Source organism: Branchiostoma lanceolatum, chromosome 1 (assembly GCF_035083965.1).
Source record: "Branchiostoma lanceolatum isolate klBraLanc5 chromosome 1, klBraLanc5.hap2, whole genome shotgun sequence".
Classification (NCBI taxonomy): domain Eukaryota; kingdom Metazoa; phylum Chordata; class Leptocardii; order Amphioxiformes; family Branchiostomatidae; genus Branchiostoma; species Branchiostoma lanceolatum.
In genome coordinates this window covers 23,989,986-24,009,829 of record NC_089722.1, presented here as the reverse complement: position 1 = coordinate 24,009,829, position 19,844 = coordinate 23,989,986, and the positions used below count along the sequence as shown (strand labels likewise).

At 42.6% G+C, this 19,844-nt stretch overlaps 2 protein-coding genes across 2 annotated transcripts in view; both read right to left on the bottom strand.

Annotated features, from left to right (window-relative positions):
- Nucleotides 1–3,730: 3,730 nt before the first annotated feature.
- On the bottom strand, nt 3,731–10,381 carry LOC136443075 (stromelysin-3-like). Its single transcript, XM_066440145.1, has 10 exons — nt 10,082–10,381; nt 9,088–9,344; nt 8,497–8,642; nt 8,160–8,288; nt 7,759–7,914; nt 7,161–7,422; nt 6,853–6,980; nt 5,279–5,423; nt 4,776–4,888; nt 3,731–4,352 (listed from the first exon to the last, which is right to left on the bottom strand). Exons 1-10 carry the CDS (start codon nt 10,223–10,225, stop codon nt 4,069–4,071), a joined length of 1,764 nt encoding a protein of 587 aa, XP_066296242.1. The 5' UTR covers nt 10,226–10,381; the 3' UTR covers nt 3,731–4,068.
- A 1,795-nt stretch (nt 10,382–12,176) lies between these two features.
- Nucleotides 12,177–19,844, bottom strand: part of LOC136443066 (splicing factor, suppressor of white-apricot homolog) — a 42,458-nt gene continuing 34,790 nt past the window's right edge. The window contains exons 10-15 of the mRNA XM_066440133.1: nt 19,360–19,602; nt 18,850–19,043; nt 18,430–18,581; nt 17,634–17,828; nt 16,623–16,710; nt 12,177–16,406 (exon numbers count right to left, since the gene is read on the bottom strand). Of these exons, the coding sequence (XP_066296230.1) occupies nt 16,353–16,406; nt 16,623–16,710; nt 17,634–17,828; nt 18,430–18,581; nt 18,850–19,043; nt 19,360–19,602 (926 nt within the window). The 3' untranslated portion in view covers nt 12,177–16,352. The remainder of the gene's footprint in view (nt 16,407–16,622; nt 16,711–17,633; nt 17,829–18,429; nt 18,582–18,849; nt 19,044–19,359; nt 19,603–19,844) is intronic.

The window sequence follows — 19,844 nt, the reverse complement described above, 5'->3', positions numbered from 1 at the left end:
TACAGACTAACGTAATAAGACGAAGGAGACGTTTTAACAACAGCAAAAACAACTAACCTTGTCCTTCTCTCATCTTGATATTGCGTCACATTGTATCTAGCACCATATCATTGCGAATGCATATCATTGCACTATATAGTTAGTTGTAATAGTACTTTGTTTTCTTTCAGACATTGTAGTTTTGTCCCTCGCTTGACTCGACTATTACAATTTTGTAATCTTATGCCAAACGAAGAGCATGGCTTCTACGCATGGAGTGGTAACACAGTGTACATATATGGCAAATAGAGACTCTTCTGTTGTGAATGGCGATAATACATGTAGAAAAGCTGTTGTTAAAGCCAGCAAAATTAACTGTTGTTTCTTATTTCTGTCTTCCCTTTTTGACGTTGCATGATAAGAAGCTAACCTTACCGGACGATAAGACTTCCGGTGCGGGAAGGCAGTGTAGTCCCTTCGGAGGGTTCTTCTGTCGTCATCTACGGATTATTGTGACATGTCAGCGGAGACAGGGACACCAGGAGGTCCGGGAACGAAGGTCAAATTCGGAAACACACGTCCATCATTCATCATCATCATTCATCTTCACCGCTTTTCAGTTCTTCAGCAGTCATTGTTACCCAGTGTCCAGTACAACATTTCCTTTTTGGACTAGAGATCGTAGAAATTGTCCAAATATGGAAACTACTTCGCCACAGAAATTAAATGGAATTACCAAAGGATGATTTTGACCCCGCCAAAATTCTAGCAGCAAACAGCAAAGAGGCAAAGGGACAAAGTGGTTAGATAGGGATAGATACCAGTCAACAAGCTTATAGCAAGGAGGTTATATCGTCTATATAACCTCCTTGCTTATAGTAACCCACACACTAGTACCAGTACGTATACTCTACAGCCGCTTTGAAAAGGAAAATCCTCTGTCGTTGTTCTTTCACCAGGAGAAAGGGCTGTACGTATGACCTTGTTATTTTGTGGTCTGGTGTCTAGATGCTTATCATATGAGCAGATGAACAGCATGGCAAAAGATGTCAAAGGAACTCTGACAAGGTCTTCAAGCAGATGTTGGGGTGAAAAAAAGTAATGTTTTCTGGGTGACGACCGGGCTTCTCTGACAGTCCCTTACCCCATTTGAACAGATGAACAGTTGCATAGAATGCCAGAGTTGTTAAGGGAGAACCGATTATGCCCTCCCATATCCTTAACCTACTCGTTACGTATAAGATATGATGTGTACGTGAATGTAGGTGGCGCTTCGACGGGTGGACATGGTGTTACACGGGCTCCTCTCGCGGCACATAAAATCGACCCTTTTTACGTCAAATATAGTCTCTTAAAGGTAATTCTAGATATGTGTTAAGATGTTTTGACCAATTCAGAAAGGTTTTCATTGTCTTTGAGCCTAATTCCTCGCATGACTCTACATTTTATAGATCTTAAAGATATACCCTATTAGAGCCTCATCTGCAGTACCGCTCATGGCCGTCACGAGAAAAGTGGCAAAGACGACCGACAAATTGCCAAATTTCGGTCTTTTTGGGAATGAGAAATGGCTAAAGGCTCGCGAAGGGGTTTGGATTTTTGAGGCTTATATGACTTTGTTTTAGAAAATACTACCATTGGAAATAACAAAATGATAATATTTAAGACATTTCACAAACAAAGTATGGAATATTAGGCCATAAATTACACGTTTCCTTCACAATTTACCAATACAAGTGATCGACTGTAAATGCCATGTAACAAAAGTGCTTGTAATCAAGGCTGGATATGCCAATTGATCTGAAGTCAGAAAAGCATTTGATTCGAAAGACCACATATCTATTTGCAAAGTTAGAGTATATAGTTATAACAAACGTTTATATAAAGCTCATGAGCATCATGGAATATGTCCACTTTATATTGAAAAGCGAAACATTGTTAGTAAGATTTTCAACTAGCAATAATCACTGTTCAAGTCATGGTTCCAAACGTACGACAATACGTTTCACATATCGTTTTTGTCATCGAAAGAGTCTCAACTACAGAGGCATATTTATATTGAACGATGCGAGCATTCATGACACATGCCACGTTTCTCTATGTGTGTTATACTTTCCCATAGACGATGCATCCTCCAAACAAGTGTTACTTAGGTTCACATTGGTCAATCTCACCTTTTTTGTCTGAAACAAACGCATGACAATGAGAATAGCGAGATCAGAGGTTTCACACCGATGGAATCATGTAAAGACCAAGCGGCTCCCCCCGGCGCTCAAGCTTATATTGCACGTTTAATCCACCTACCGTATAGCATTTCGAAAGTAAAGTTGGATTTCTAATAGACATACAGACAGACAGAAGCAGCGTTGCATTAGTTTAATGTCTTCTTGCTTCACAGAATCCGGTTAAAATATGTACGTAGTAGACCTTCAGACCGTGACAATTTACAGGACATTTACACCCTATATTGATAAGCAGAGAGATCTTTATTGACACAACAAAAGTACAGCGACTCTCGTAAGGTCTACTTAATCTATACATACATACATACATACATACATGGCAACAAACAAAGTTCATACTAATGTGTTTGTTTACATACAACCATATGGAATAGGGCAACATATTGAAATTTAGCGTGTCGTATACTTATACATTACTTGTTCTTATGTCCAAACATTCTTTGATGTATATACCTATTTGAACACAGTAATAAGCTGAGAGGGAAAAGAGTGATTTTTGGCCTGATATCCCGTGTTGTTGGTGAATGTCTTAAATGTTGTCATATTCTTGATTTTGAATAGTCGTATTATTGAAAACAAAGTCAACTAAGCCTAAAAATATCAAGCCCCTTTGTGAGCCTTTCACGGTTTCCCCATTGCCGAAAAGACCGAAATTTGGCAATTTGGCGGCCGTCTTTGCTATTTTTCTGGTGACGACCGGGAGTGGTACTGCAGATTAGGCTCTGATAGGGTATATGGTCACTACTTGTAAAACGTGAAAACATGCAAGACAGTAGGCGTAAAGCCTGTGGACACTTTCTCAAACAGATGCAGAAATCTGTATCTAGATTTAGAATCACATTTGAACACAAGTTGACAAATAGATGATCGGATTTTAGGCGCCGTGAGAAAAGCCTATGTAATGCTTTAGCTGCCCGTCGAAGCGCCACCTACATAGCATGTTCAAGTACATATCACGTATTGTACGTAATGAGCAGGTCAAGGATATATGTGGACATCATCTGCTTTCTCTTTACAATTGTTAATCTGCTATACGGGGGTAAGGGATTGTCAGAGAAGCCTGGTCGTCTCTCAGAAACATTTCACCCCCAACATCTGCTTGGAGATCGTTGTCCGATGTCTTATGGCAACTTTGGCCTTTGGTTGCGCTTGCTGTTTCTTGTCTTTTCAATACATATCTAATTTACGTCTTTGTAATTAGGCTTCGTGACTGTTACATGTACTTTATAAGAATGGCACGAAAACGTTGTGGTGTCGGTAGCGTGACGGTTCCAAACGCCGGCCGGGAAGTTCAAGACAGTCGCCCCGGATGCGACACGTTTTCAGGGACACACTACCTTTGGCCTTGGAATACTTTTACCTGTCTTACTACATGTATTGTTCAGTTTCTCTTATTCGCCATGGAGATTTTAGTCTTCTCGAATTGATTATATGCTATCATTTCCGGTAGATTTGTGTCTAGATACGTGAAGAAATAGACAGATAAGTAAGTATACACAGCACACAACTTTTCGCTTGATCACCAACTTTAATCAATGTTAAAATCAATCCATATTTTTAAAGAGCAAAATAGTCATATGGTAAGTTCTCATTATAGAACATATACAACAAGAGGTTCCTGCCTCTAGTCGTGTCTATTGTATTATCATTCCATCTGGCAGAAAAATGAGCGTCTTTCAACCATTAAGAAACACGGTAACAATATTAGTTTACAATAATTTTCATTTGCAATGATCAATCAAATTGAGTACATCAAATGAACGTTAAATATTTTCGCTCCTGAGACTGGACTTCCTAAGACAAGAATGAATGAAAAAGTCACCACATGTACACTTCAGTCGTATCGTTATAACAACCGCACACCGACAGGTATTACAAGACTAAACAACGTCGTTGCCATGGTGCACAAGTTCAAGGTAGCACGGCTTCCCCCGGAAACGCTTGGTTGATCGTTTGGCTCCTCCCCGGAAAACGGATCTTCTCCTTCCGGGTCACGCTCGTCGGGTGTGTTCAGTACTTTCCGACAGCCGAACCAATCGTGTGGCGCGGACCGCGGGTACCCTTCCTCCACACGCATGGTGATGTCGTTAAACCTCCAGTACTGACTGCCCTTGAAGAAATACGTCAGACCTGCAGAGGAATGAGACATAATGCTTGAAACATTCATTTGATTTAAAAAAAGGTGATTTCAAAATACCCAACAATTTTCAAATGCCTTTATTTGAGGCTACTTGGGGAAACTTTCCCACCAAAAAATGCTCCTCTTAAGATCTTCATCAATTGTAAGTCACGGGTTCTGCCGTAAGTCGCAAATGAAAAATGTCTAAAACCTTGCGTGTAAACGGCATGCTATCAAGGCCCGAATGAAGGTATGAATTGCTGGAAGAAAGTTCAGAATTTGATTTTAAGAATGCCCCCCTCTACGATCTTTTATAGTCTGCTTCTAAAAACGTCGGTGTTATCTTAAATCATTTCTATATGATAGACACCAATGACAAGTTGCCGATACTTATATTGTCTGGACTCATATGTTCTCAGTAAATCCATGCTCACCGTCTGTCCACTGCATGATCCCGTCCAGGTTGTTAGGCACGCCGTCCCACCTGTCAATCTTCTTGGGGTAGCCTCGGTCCATCTTCTTCTCAACATCGTCATAGCGCCAGTACCTGCACAATGGTGGCAAAGTGTAAATCTTTCTTGCTTTGCTTTGATTCCCACTTGCTGCCATACACATTGATTGTAAGACCATACCTTCTAGTCTCTACCAGACTAACCGCGACGGCTATAGGGAAAATATTTGCCAGGGGAGTTTGGCCATCGAGGGTTTCATTCGCATGCCTAGGATTGCAGATTGGACCCTCTCTGCGTAGCCGATTCCCTTCATACAATTCACTCTATTTGGCCAATTTCTACTAATTTCCCAGCGATCCGCGGGGCATGGTAGAGGCTACATACCTCCCACGATGAAAACGAAATTCTACGGAACTAACTATCTTATTTGTTCTGCATGCAAATCTCAAGAACTCTACGCGGTTTTGTGAGTGTAAAATACGAACCTGCTCCCCTTGAAGAAGTAGGTCTTGCCGTTGTGCCCCCACACGAAGGCTGCGTCCACAGACTGCACGTTCAAGCCGTAGTCCCGGATAGGCCGAGGATACCGGGACTCTAGATAGTTCCCGTCAAATACCCAGTATTGGGAACCTGGAGAAAATATTACGATCAATATACCATGGAGCTCCGTGATACGTATCGTAAAATCACTGAGAACCATCCACGGTGTAGGCACGGGTCAAAAGAGACACCCTACGGCTGACTGAAGTACTGCAACCAACGCTCTCAGCAAACACGTTTATTTACATGGTTTAAGTGCCAAAAAGTGACCGCAACAATCACACACAGTTAAGACACTACATCAATCTCTCTATTAGGTGCAACCAAGGTATTCAAAGATTACAGGGTGGTTCTTGCTTTTGAGATCGCCAATCGGTTATACTGTGCTGTATGATCTGTTATCTGTAGGGGTGGGTACCGGTACAGTGTACCGGTACAAAACCGGTATTTTCTTATGGACCGGTCCAAAAAAAACCGGTCCAGAAAAAATCAGTGGACCGGCCTATGGACCGATTAGAAAATTCACAGTACCAGCTACCATCAGGCGGTCACACATAACCGGTCTCATACAAAATAAGCAGATTTAACGAGTCGTGGATTCATGTAGATGAGTCAACAGCCGACGAGTGCACATAAGTGTGCACCGAGAATAATCACTTTATTCTAATATACAATTTGAACATAATTTGCAGGACTCACAGAGACCTTTACTTGTGCCTCGCTCTCCAAAATATGATGTACTGCGACACTACTATAATCAGGTACAGGTACAGGTCCGGACCTGGACCTGACCCTCTGGACCTGGACCTGGACCGGACCTGAATTTTCTGTACCGGTACCCACCCCTAGTTATCTGGGTAACCAGGGCGTAAAAGTGACCTTGTCAAAGCGACCCAGGTGACAAAGGTCAACATGTAAACTCACTGTGCCCTGATTATCCACATGATACACAGTATGACCGATTGACGATCTAGAGTAGAACTAATTTTCCTGTAATCGATAATTCCATTTCTTGCTTGCTTTTTGCTCATAAAGAAGGGCTTTATGTAGTGCCTTTGCCGGCTTTTTGTGACTATTGGCATCACTTTGGGCCACTTAGACCGTGTACATAGACGAGTTTGCTAAGAACTCAAATTGCAGTACTGCAGTCAGCTGTAAGGCGTCTCTTTTGAACCCTGCCGACAGAGTTTGTTGTGTAGGTAGCGCAAGCTGGTTTTGCATGGTAGATGGCTTAGAGGCCTAGAGGCATTCAACCCACCATAACATCGGTCTTGAATATCATTATGGTGGATAGTTTGAAGCAGTGCTTACCGCTATCAGGAGACCATGCAGTCAATTGTAAGTTAAACTTGTACATGTCAACACTATTAGCCTGACGAATCGCGCTCCTAGTGGCCAGCCGATCCTGTAACCGCCATCCCCTAGAGGTCAGTAACCTCTGGCCGAGAGCTTGTGTAAATACAGGCTATCAACAGTATATGCCCAACAGACGTTGTAAGTCCTACGGTTTATATCGTACCTTTGAAGAAGACTATCTTGCCGTCGTAACGTTCGTACACGGCGTCAACGTGCGTGCCTCGGGGCAGACTGCGCCAGAACCGGCTAGTCATCGCAGGGTAGCCGGGGTACAGGCCCTTGTCGTGGTACCTGGGGACAAATACACAAGAAACATTACCTTTTGTAACATAAGTACAGTTTTCTTAATTGACGGATAACTCTCACCCGACGGATATAAAAAGATCTCTTGTCGTCTTGATAGCAATGATAAGATGACAATGGAAGGAAAATATACTGGTTTAAAAAATCAAGGTATTTATGTGCATGTACCTGTAAAAGTGACGTTCTTTGAAGACAAAAAGCTCGCTGCGAATGACCGCTACCGCGTCGATGGACTGGAAGCACGTGTCCACGGGTGTCGCTGGGTGGTTCGGGGTGTGCGGGTGGCTGTCGGGAGTGTGAACGGGCGGTCTTCGTGGGGGCTGTTCGGGAGTGTTCGGCACATGGTTGGGGCGCTTCGGGGGCGACCAAGGTTTCTGGGTCACGACGGGTGTCAAGGGCTGCTTTGGACGAGCCTTTTCTTCGGGAGCACCTGCGTAGCATGGATGAAAACGGTTAATGTTCTAAATGTTATTCATAGCGCGTAACATGGGACAGAAAGTTGAAAGTATAGGCTCTTTTCTTTTCTTTCAGGTCAACGTCCTGTCCGTTTGGTCGTTGATGTTTTCTCTTTTTTTCCTGCATTCTTTGAATGTAACTTGTCTTTCAGTCATCTTTTTATACTCTCCAAGCAGAGGTTGGTGGGGAAGATTGTGACCGTTTTATCATATGCCCCGTTTTTTGTCCGCTCCCCTCATCAACATCATTTTACCCTGCAAAGACATCCGTTTTTCAAGTTTCATTCCTAAATACAAGACCTTGAACCTACCGTACAGTTGCTGGATTCCCCTGATGTCATCTTCGGTCAGCTGCAAAGGATCACGGTATCGGTAGAACGGGCCCATGATGGTGTTGTGTTCGGAGGAGTGGCCCAGACCCAGGGCGTGGCCAAACTCATGGGTCGCCACTTGGAACAGGTTCGCGCCTTGGAAGGCAAGGAGACGTCATTAAGACAACTTCATTAAGCATCGTTCAAGAAATAGAAAAGTTAACATTCTTCAGATTAAGGAACCATTGTATGAAACACGTATTACTAAGAGATTGTAGGAAAACAATTTCTAATGATGCTAGTCTATCTAGAGAAACGACTTGTGCCATGTAGCGACACGGCTTGGCATGTAGAGAAACGTACTATAGTGAACTGACAATGTAGCGAAACCGTTTTAATACCTTCTTTTGTCATCGTCCATTTTTCCTCCTCATCAAAGTGAGTGTCTCCTCCCCTGCGTGGACCGGGGAAGAACGCATGCGCGAGCGTGTTCCCAGGGCCGTCAAAGGGGTTGCCGTCGCCGTGGAAACCTAAGAAGTAACAAAACGTGACACAAAATGTTTCAAAATTCGCCTTCTTCTCATACAAAAGTGCAATACTACAAGGGGCGCAGAGCACTAAGACTGAGTCGGATCCTTACAACTTGCAGATTATTGACATAGTATTCATCATATTTTATCTATTTAGAAAGGGTAGGTAAAGGTAGTTAAATGCAGCTACTATACTGTGAACCCTTACCCCAGAGGAAGTCGATCATGATGTCGGCCTCTCCGTGGAACATTTCCGTGAAGGTCATGGGTGTGACGTCACTCCAGACGTTAAAGGCGCGCCTGATGGCGTCATGCACCACGTACGGGCTGAGCTGGGGGGTCGTCCGCACGATCCTGGAACAGAAATCAGCACTTTGTACACCACTGTGTATGTGTCTACCTGTCTGTCTGGCTCTATAGGTAGATATAGGTTAACAATGACAATGACAATGAACTTTATTGCATATTAAACCCTATATTTTCTAAATTTACATAGCTTTTCGATTACATCGTAGCTTTTAGATGAAATGATATTTGTGAAAAATCCGTTCTTTGTAAAATGCGCATATTTCTTGTCTAGTTGTATGGAGCTTACAAGGGATCTAAGCACGTCTGTAGCTGTGTATAGTGAGCATTCTGAAACAAAATGTGTTTAATTTTCTACACAATCATTGTTACAAAAAGTACATATTCTGTCATTTGGAGGTTTATACGCAATAATACGCATATCATAAAATGACGGAAGTGATTAGTAATGGTACTTGGCATATCACAATGTCTTTGTTAGACCTGTACCAACCTGTAGGTCAAGTTCTTTTTCTGCCAGTAGTATCCAACCAACGCGTAGCGTTTCTTCCTTGTGGTTTCTGCGTTCCCGATGATGTCAGCAACGCCACACCGCGGAGACTGCATGAGCTTCAGGGTCTTCGCGTCCAGCTGCCCCGTTTCCGCCAAGTTGCCGAACCTCTGCATGGTGATGATGGCTTCCCTCAGCTCCTCTCCCGTGCGCATCTCGCGACCATCTTGTTTCAGGTAGCCGAACTTCATGAGGTAGTCCTACAGGTGCACACAACAGTGCGAAGAACAATGCAACAGGTGGTTAAACAACGACATTATCGGCGGTTGGCAATTATTCAGTCCTTCAAGTTTGCTAATTCACGAGACTTACAGTCCTCCCTCCAAGAATTCCGTGTGAACCCAAAGAAGTTAGCTGTTGATGTGAGTGGATAGCCTCTACCAGGCTCCAGAGGTGGCTGGAAAGAGTAGAAATTGGCCAGGTAGATGATATGCCAGAGGATTTAGCTGGTTGATCAGCACTGTACTCATCGGCCAGCTAACTCCACTGCCATGTTATCTATTTGGCCAATTTCTACTCTTTTGTAGCCACCTCTAGAGCCTGGTAGAGGTTATTAATGTACATGTTTGGATGAATCTCAGAACAATTTTGTGACTGTCTTAAGGGGAAGTTGATATTCACTTTCGTTGAAGTCATACGGTGCGTGCCCTTGTGTACCACGGTCTACGCTTTTAAACTCATGCGTTTTCAACAACAGTATCCGTTCCGATTAGTACTTTTACGTGGAAACAATAAACAAGATGAACTACTTCCAACTCCTTATAGACAAGCATCAAACCTCTATCTAACACAAGAGAGTGGGATAACCAAGTCTTTATCAGCCCTCTTGTCATTTTCTGGTCAAAAATTTGGTGACTAACCGCTCTTTTGTGTTGAAAGGAAGTTGAGTCCTTTTCCACAACGTTTTGTACAAAAAAAGATCAACTTTTATACGTACAACTCCCTTTGAAAGGTCTGCGTTGGTGACGTTCAGTATGGACGCAGCGCCCGGCCACATCGCCTCCTGATTCCCGCCCACCGCGCCACAGGAAAACCACAGCGCCAGCGGCAACAGCAACAACGTTGTTCTTACAACCGCCATGTTCCGCGATTCGCGCCGAGATCACAGTCAACCACTGATGTACAACACGACCCGAAGAGAGATAGGCTAGTTACGAGGACACTCACTCCCTTTGTAGAGATGTCAAGCCGCGACAAACTGCCTTTTTAACTCTCGGCCGGACAACCTTCCGGTGCTGGCAGGCTCAGGCACATCACGTCCTGTTTTGAAACATCTCACAGGTCAATAGGAATCCTTAAGAGCCAGGACGGGTATGTGGAGTTGTTTGAAGGGGGCTTCTACCTTAGCTTCAACTAAAATGTATCATTAACGCTGACCCTTACACACTCATATATATCAACTATAGGGGACTTGTGAACTCTCTGAGAAGTACCTAAGACGTCAGTCGGCCGTCTTTTACAATGTGGCAGGTATGGAGGTAACCATGAAGTTTTAAAAGGTGAATTATAAGTTTCCCCAGACCCATCTAGGGTTAACATTGAGTGGTACACGATGACTTGGTGTTTCCGTGGCTGTTCTGCTGGCATGGCAGTCGGAGGGGGAAGGGGTTGACAGAGGTGAAACCTTGTATGGTAATAAGACGTGCGATACAGGTCATATCAGGGAGGATCGCGGGTGTGAATCATCTAACGAATCAGCAGATTGACGGATATTGACTGTGTGTAATCTACATAAGGGTACACGTGCAGTGATTTACCATTTATAGCCATATTCTTAAGTTCAAACGAACTCCGCTTTTTCATTTCTCAGATGTTCTCCAGTTCTTCGATAGCAGTCGTTTTTGTAGTAGTAGTGGTCTCTGGGAGTGCGATTGCTTTCAATCGGTTATGTCTTTACTTTTTTCGACGAAATAGTTAGCATTTCATTTTCGTTAAGTAATTGCGTTTGATGACTCTTCAAAGGTAGTCAAGCAAAATATTTCCTCTGAGCACACTGCAGGTAAAAGTAAACGTTCAAAGTTTGGAGTCTACCAGAAATGCATAATTTTTCTTCTAAGTTCTCACCACTAAGTGTAGGTAGTGACCAATCGACAAGCGCTGTCTAGGTAAAAGACGAGACACCTCAATTCAGTCTTAGCGCTGCTAGTTTGATGTTCAGATGTTGACAACCTTTAGGTGTAAAACATGCAATGTTCGTTTTGGCTATATTCAGTTATAACTTATAAGTAATACAACTCGCTCATACTGGCATCACATTACATCTTTTCACGGCCTGAGAAAGTGTTACTTTGGTGTTCACACGTGTCAGCTTCCCACGGTACGGATTTGCTTACACCGCGAGAAGCCTTGCGTGAGCAACTAAGGTTTCCGGCGGGCGCAAAGCTGGCGATGCTCGATAAGGCTCACCCTTTCCCGCCTCGCCATATTTGGCTTTCCGCCCTGTGCAATATCCTGCCACTTGGTTCAGAACATGGCGTAATAAAGAGGTAATGTTGGAAAATAGGCTGAACACGAGTTCAGACGCGCCTCAGGCTTTCGGTAAGGCGCCAAAGTAGACGAACGGAGCAGACATACATGAACGAGCATACTAATATACTCTATACATAAGAAGTACGTGTTATCTTATTTGCACCTCGAAGAACCCAGCATACTTATCGAGAAGAGTAGGGGTGACCCAAGCCGTATAATTTGCACCACTTCTAGTTACTTGAAAAAGCATCATGCCTCACCTTAGTTGAGGGTGACTGCTTTATATATTCATACAGTACTTGCCCCAAATACGATTATGATAACGTTATAAATCAGGCTTTTGTCTAGATGTAAGATGATTTGGAGCCACTCGGTAACTTTATCCATATCAAATCAGCAACAAAATGTGAACATTTACATCAATAGATAGAAATCAAATCAAAACTTGCAGTATTAACAGCTATATATGGTTTTATGTCATTAGGCCCACTAGGATTAAAAAGAAAATTGTCTTTGAATCTACCTTTTATCAAATATGCATACACAAAAAGACACCAATGAAATTTGTTAAAAGATTTTTTATTCCACATTTGGAGCAAGGCAAAGAACCAGCGCAACAGCTGAAGGTACATTCATTTGCAACTTAACATAAATTCACAAAGATTTGGTCAGCCTTGCGCACGAACAAAACATTTCTCACAGCACGTAGTCTCCATAAAATATCATGTCAAATAATAACAATACTTCTGGTATATGGAAAACAATCCTCGGGAATCAGAAATGGAAGGAATTCAGAATGCTGGAATAAACACATTCTTGAAAAAGTTGAAATTTGAAGGCTGTACCAAAATTCCCAGGAAGGGGGGATGACAAACTTTTATCTTTCCTAAATCTGACGTTTAATGATGGTGTTAAAACCATTTTCTTTAAAAAAGATGTTTGTTCACTCCCCCTACAACTGGTGATTGTGGAACAGCCCAAAACACAAAAGTGACATACCACAACATATGCCAGGTTCTCTTAACACTGGCTTCATTCGAGCACCAAGTTAACACAAGGAACTACATGTATAATGTATCAACCATTCCATCCAGTTTGCTGACAAGGAAGCTATGAAAAGTTGTAGTAGGTAATCCGCAGGGAAAAGGAATCAATGCCTCCTTTCTAACAATTTTCCGCTTTCTTGCTTATGAAAAACTAAGATTGCTTCTTGAATTCGAGACACAATAATCTGAGAAATGTTACAAAATTGCTTTTTGCACCATACGCAGGATTTAGGCAGAACTGTCGCCAACGGAAAATGGAAAGATGATGTTCTTACAAGTAAAATAGGACACACAAGTGTCCCTGCCAAGTACTACAGCCATTTGGATAGCTACATAACATCTATGTTTACAGTTAGTACAGCAACAAGCCATTAGAAATAGTCACTCATTTGTTCACCTGAACACTTCTGAAGTACATTTGAGAATCTGCTAACTGTTACACTGAACTCCTTGAGTTACCCTTATAAAGAAAATGTAGAACTGCCTTTGACTGCAGAAAACATACTGACATTGTTTAAACAATAAGAACATGATACGTGATTCATTAAGGCAGGAAGGAAATGTCGTCATTGCAATTTTTGAAGAAAACTGTTGGCAGAAGTTAGTACATGTTATCAAACTTCTACAAACTTTGAGTGACCATTATAGCAACCATACATGTAGCTAACATAGTACACAAGCCTCTCTTTCTCCATCCATAGACCACTGTTTCCTCAAAATATATAATGCAGATACTTGTGAACTTCATGCTGCATTATCAGTCCATTCTGAGAGTTTGCAGAGGGAAGTCTTTTATACTTCTCTGATACTGAAGAAGTGAAAAGCAGCAGAAAACAGCTGCATCAAAGGCAAAGACACTGCGGCTTAATAGTATGTAAAGCATGACTGAATCTGGTGGAGATTTTATATCCCCTTTCCACAGAATTGAGAGACCGGTAACGTTGGGCATCTAAAAATTTGACAGACCTCTCTAAGGTCTTTCAGTAGCGCAATGACCTGTCAATGACCTATGACTTCTGGTCGCTCATTGGTTGCTCCAGGGTCTCAGTCCTGTGGGGGGTGGGGGGGGGGGGCTTACAGGCTTTTTAAAACTATTTGGACTTACAGTACATGTACAATGTGCGTTTTATCTAAGTGTTGCCATTTCGCATTACCTCCTGCATTACGATATCAGCATCCTTAGCGTATCACTTTTCTAGCCATCTCGATTTTCCCTAGATGCTGTCAGAGCTTGCATGGTCATCTATAGTAGAAAACTGCCAACATTTTGGTTGTCTTACTGAATGTACTAGAGCTCATTTTTAGACTTCTCTCAAAGACCAGACATGATCATAAGGGAAGAATACCAGACGCCATGAGGGCAAAACATCACTACAATTTTATCTAGACTGCCTAACAATTTGCAGAAACTGTTGGTGTCATGTCCCACTCCCCCTAGTCATGTCTGATCAGTGAGACAATCCTTACATAGTTTCTTACACTAGCTGTTCATATCTAACAACATTGTCTTTGCCCTAGCTGTATGTCATGTCCCTCATAGGCAGCGAAAGTGTGCGTTGGTATTGTGAGCCTTTTTCTACTCTTAGTCGTTCTTCTACAGTTTTCCATGCAGCCATTTACAGTCTTATGTATTTGTAGAGCGTGTACTAGACACTTACATAAAGCTTCAGAGTATGCAAACTAGGTCAGAAGTAGAACTGGACTAAAAAATTAAGTCAGATTTTGGCCACACCTCGGGAGTGGAGCCATTTTTGTAACTTTCCTTGCTATGTGCACAGACCTAATTTGCACACTGTGACACTTAAACTTGCATTCCTGACCCTGCCAATAGTAAATCTTTGTTGTTCTCTTAAGTAACCCGAGACTTGTGTGTTAAGTGAGGTAACTACATGTATCACAAAAGTGGACAGTGTTGAATTGTTTTTCACTGATAGAGTTGACAGATCATTAGAGACTCAGTATAGATCGACATTAAAGTTAAACTCAATATGAGTGTTAGGAATGCTGCATTATGAGTGCTCTATCCCGAAGAAAATTTTGATATGTTTTGGTAACATCATAGTTACTGTAATCTAAAGCACTCCCCTTTGAGGTGCAATGACATGACCATGGACTTTTCTCAGCATTCATTTTTCGGTGAGCTTATCGTTCATTGTAAACACGTGTCAAGGAACCGTCCACACACATTTACGTGCAGTGATGATTTTCACTCTTCATTGAAAAAGCGCTGCACAAAAGGAATAATAGCTAAGAAACAAAAACAATAACTGGGTGACCTTACAAGTAATTGAAATACCAGTAAGCTGGTTACTGTAAAGCATCAATTTGTTTTTTCTTGCTTTCTTCTGCATACTGTCATGGATTTGTTAGCAATAACAGGAACACACCGTGCAGGCAAGATGACGGAAATGTTCTGCTACCCGGTAATGTATGAACCGGTCAATGTAAGACCAGGAGAGAGGGGGGAGGAGAACCACGTGATAAGCACCATAGCTTTATAGAATCAGTTATTCAATCTTTGGCTCTACAAACATTCTGAGGTAGTTTCAACACTGCACAGAGTGGATCTCATTCTGGCTACACCAATCTAGAGTCCAGGTACCAAGTCAAATTTCATACCTGCCAGATGAATTTAAAAGTTTTCTTTTTCAGATACTGTAATGGACTTCCTCGGTGCCTACACCCCCTCATCCATGGCCTGCACTGACAGATGCATCAATACAGATCTTAATAAATGTGTTCCTATCAAACCTTAAAAAGGACAAAATGGGGGAGGGGGGCAAGCTGAGACTACTGTTAGTATGTTTTACTGTCTTACTCTATATACATTTGTTTAAAAAAGATCAGCTCCCATTGCATATATTCCCGCCCTGGCATGTGTTTTGCCCGTCCTCCCCATTTTCCCCCTTTTAAGGATAGCTCTTACAGTAGAACATGAACAAAAGGTGTGAAAGCACAGGCTGGACTCTGTGTAGAGGGATACAATGGGACATACCAATTTATTTCTGTGGTTATTTGACGTTTTGAAGTAGAAGGCAAGAGGCCAAGGTGAATACAATGGGCAGGAAGGAAAACCTATGACTGAAGTATATTTATGCCCTAAACTGTGTGTATCAAGGCGTAACCTGCCAAAGTTGTCTGGCCTTTTGAACAGAGCTTCCACCTATTTCCTCAGTATGATACTTGGAGATGTTACATAAACCTTGATGGGTACTTGGAACAAAAGATAAGCATAACCTAACATCTCTAATGACAACGGCATGGAGAACAAAAAAGGTTAAAAGTGTAACCAAGCCTTAAACTGAATAGAAGACCCTACCTACAGTGCAGTGATGCCCTGGGTGTTATACATGGCCACGACTTCAAATGTAGTAAAACCTATCCATAGTTAGTAAAAACCTGTAGAAACACCATAAAATGTTTCTTCACCTCCACCCATAGAATCACTAAACACTGTTGCACCACTACAACACAGCATTACTGCACTGTATAGCAGGCTGCATGTGAGAAACGTCTATATTCAGTCCAGCAACTTTTTTTCCAACAAAACTCAGTAACAGTAGTGAGACACAGAAAAGGCCTGGGAGACATCCCTTGTTCCTTGTCCTTGCTATGGGTGGAGCGGTGAGAGCAGTTCCTGAGATGTTGAAGAGCGTGTGATAGACAGCTATGTTCAGGTGCAATGGGCGACTGTTATGACGGAGGCTTGCTGGCTGCTAACATTGCACGTATCTTCGCCCTGAGATCCTAAACCAAAGAAAGAATTAAAATGTCAACAACTGCAAGAATACAAAACTAAGATCTGTAACTCAGTGTATACAAAGATCTCTAATGACAGAAAAAGGCATTACCAAAAAGTACTAAATTGTAATTACAAATCATGACACTAAAAAGCATACATGTACGTCTATATCTGACAAAATATCACACTTTCCAAATTGATGTATGAATGCATGTCCTTACATCACTAACTTGAACAGAAGTACTAGCTCCATTCCCATTTCCTGCTGGCAAACCTTGCGTAGAAGGAACCTTGGGGCTTGCTGTGGAACTGTGGAGTTAATGGGGGAGGTGATTACAATCAAATCAGCTGATAAAGGAGTTATGGTAGAGTCCACAAATAAAACATACACTGGCGGTTGAATTTTTCTGGGAAAGCTTGAAGGAGTAATTTCAAGGCATTTCCCTTCACAGTTACAAAATGTAGCTGTTAACTCCCACACTCAACAGAATTGTCTATGTCTAAAGGCTTCAAATCATGGAATAATTTCAGTGCGCTTAGGAAAGGCACTTAACAAGACTTTCCTCACTTCACTCAGATGTAAATGAGTACCTAGCTCATCTAGGGTTAGGGACGTCCCTCGGATAGGACGTTAAATGGAGGTCCCGTGTTTGGGGAGAGCCACACCCCGCGCACGTAAAAGAACCCACCACACCTTTTGAAAAAGAGTAGGGGCATGCCCCGGTGTGCGATGGTCCAAATTCTTCTGTCTGGAGTTGGTGATCCACTACAAATCACCTGGATGGAGGCTTGGCGAACCTCCATCTCGTATCAGCCATACGGTGATTTACACTATTCATCCGGACTGGAGACCTGGCGCATCCCCGTCTTGTATCAGCCAACGAAAGGGTATGTCACCCCGCAACGGGCGGTATAACCCCGACGACTACCACGTCGACTACCTACCTACATGTAGAACATCTCTCTCAAAGATGATGTTTACACCTATGCTTTCCACCTTCTCCCTGCTGCCTAACTCTGTAACCAATAGGGAATTGGCCATGGGTGCCAATTGGCTAATTTAGTGTGCTAAAGGTTAATAAGATTATTTGAATGCTTGTTAGGAAGAATTTCCTTAAAACATCCCTTGAAATTTTTTGATGAATTCCAAAGCTTTACTACAATAACAAAGTCATGCAGTTGATACTTCTATGCAGCATGTTCATTCCACATCAGATACAAGATTTCCTCACCTTTCTTCTCTATCACTAAAGATGGGACTGTCAGACCGGGGCGGCCTGGCTGCACCGATTTCCTTCCACTTGGGAGATCTTGACCGTGACCTTGCTTTTTGCTTGACCTTGGGTAAGTCCCTGAGTCTGTATTCTGGTGTGGAACTCCTCTGTCTCTTGCGATGAGGGGACTTGGATCTGGATCTGGATCGAGACCTGGAGAATGAGAAATATTTACTTAAACATGATGTGACACTGAGACATACATAGACTGACTACATACACGTAACTAGACTAATTTTAAAGAACAGTCCTGTTCCAAATAACCGTTTAACATTGTTTAATTTTCTTCCACAATTTACCTTATACAGATGCAAAATGATCTTGAGGCAAGTGTACGAACCAAGGATTGAACTTTATCATAAAAAGTATACTTCTGTCACTGTTAATAAAACAAGTGTTATTGTCAAATTGTATACATAGCGAATACAACATGATGTATTCTGTATCACCCGGGATACATGTACCAGCCTAACCCAGATCCGAGAAAACACATTTCAATGCAAAATGAGCCAGACGTTGTCAAATGTGGTGTCCTTAACAAAATATTGTTATCAATTCAATGTCCAATCCAGTATTTGAATTTCCAACAGTGGCGCACACGAAGTGCGTTCAAATTTCTATGGAAGCTCGCAGGATACAAGTAGAAGCATGTGTGATACTGTAAAATACAAACAAAAATACATTATCAGGGCGCAGGTATGACATAAAAGTATTGATCAGATGCCTGACAAAAGAGCAACGTTCCCTTCCTTACCTGTATTTCTTCCTGCTACTGCTGCTACTGGAAACTTTGTAGGCACTAGGTGGTGACCGTGATGGTTTGTTGAGAGGAGAGAGGGACCTGGAGTGGGGGGACATCGTTCCCTGTCCTGCTGCTGCCTCCTCCGATAACACCTCTGCATAAGCCTGGACAAGAGAAACAACAGTCAGAGATGGCAGACTTCAGCCCCTTAACGCTTCTGCTTCTAATAGGTATTCATCCAGTCTAACAGACAGAAATAGCAGTACTGAGGTAGGGCAACACTACATTGTATATACATGTACAATGTATTTGGAGTCTCAGACACACACATGTACATTGTGTACACACACATGTACACACACTCACACACAGACAAACACATACACACACACACACAAGCCAGGAGACATTTCTAGAAGAGGCAATTGTTACCTGTGCAGCCAACTCTTCTTCTGTAGTGGCTGTGCCCGGAGCTTTACTGACAGTTGCTGAAGGGGTGGTTTTGAGCATACTGATGAACAGGGCGGCCCGTCTTTTCCGTTCTTGCTGTAGTTGCCGCTCCCGATTGGTCGCTGCAAGTTTCTCTCGCGCAGCCACTGCCAGCTTCTTCTCAAGCCTCTCTTTGGCTGTGGACATAAAAAGGGGAATATTTTCAGCTGAAAGTAATGTTTAACAATAAGAGACATTGCCCTTTGATGGACAGAATAACAGAATCTGGCTCAAAATATTGTTCATAGTTAAAGAAAGAAGTCGTTGACACTGCACATCCTTCTATCAAACTAACTTTCCAACAGAAATGGTGTCAGTGCATAATCTTCGCTTCCCTCAGCAACCATGCCATACTTAGAGAAACTATGCCGTACTTGTACTTGGAGAAACCATACTTGGTAAACCACTCTAGATTGTGCTCAATAATGCAGAAAGACAGACTGGCGACTGTACCTTCCTTGGCTGCCACCTCCTCTGGAGTAAGCTGAGGTCTGATTGGTCTGTCGTCTGCCAGTTCCTCCTGTGGCCACACCTCCTGCTGTAGTCCGGTGACCTCCAGCGGCAGGCCTGCAGCCTCCATCTCGGCAAACTCGTCGGCGTAGTCGTCATCGCTGTCGTCAGCTGGGAGGGCACTTTTGGACTCCAGGGGCATGGTCTCAGGCTCCTTGGCTTTTATTGAGAAACTAACCGGACCAACTGCAGCAAACAGGAAAGAGAGGTCAGTGTTACACATTGGTAAGAACTACAACACCTGCCAGTTGAGTACAAAACCAGGGTTTAGCATCCTACAAAACCAGGGTTTAGCATTCCAATTTTTGGTGAGGCCAGAATCTGACCATCCAACCTTTTGGTCCTGAAGTAAAACTGCCAACTACTAGTCCATGACATGTCCTCAAAATCTTGAGCCCTCTTACATCTAACTGTTGAAAAAGACAGTG

Excerpts from the sequence above, each read along its gene's own strand:
- LOC136443075 (XM_066440145.1), bottom strand. The coding sequence starts at position 10,225 with ATGGCGGTTGTAAGAACAACGTTGTTGCTGTTGCCGCTGGCGCTGTGG. Across the intron at positions 9,345-10,081 it reads CAGACCTTTCAAAGGGAGTT|GACTACCTCATGAAGTTCGG; the intron begins GTACGTATAAAA and ends GTGCACCTGTAG. Across the intron at positions 5,424-6,852 it reads CAAGATAGTCTTCTTCAAAG|GTTCCCAATACTGGGTATTT; the intron begins GTACGATATAAA and ends TATTTTCTCCAG.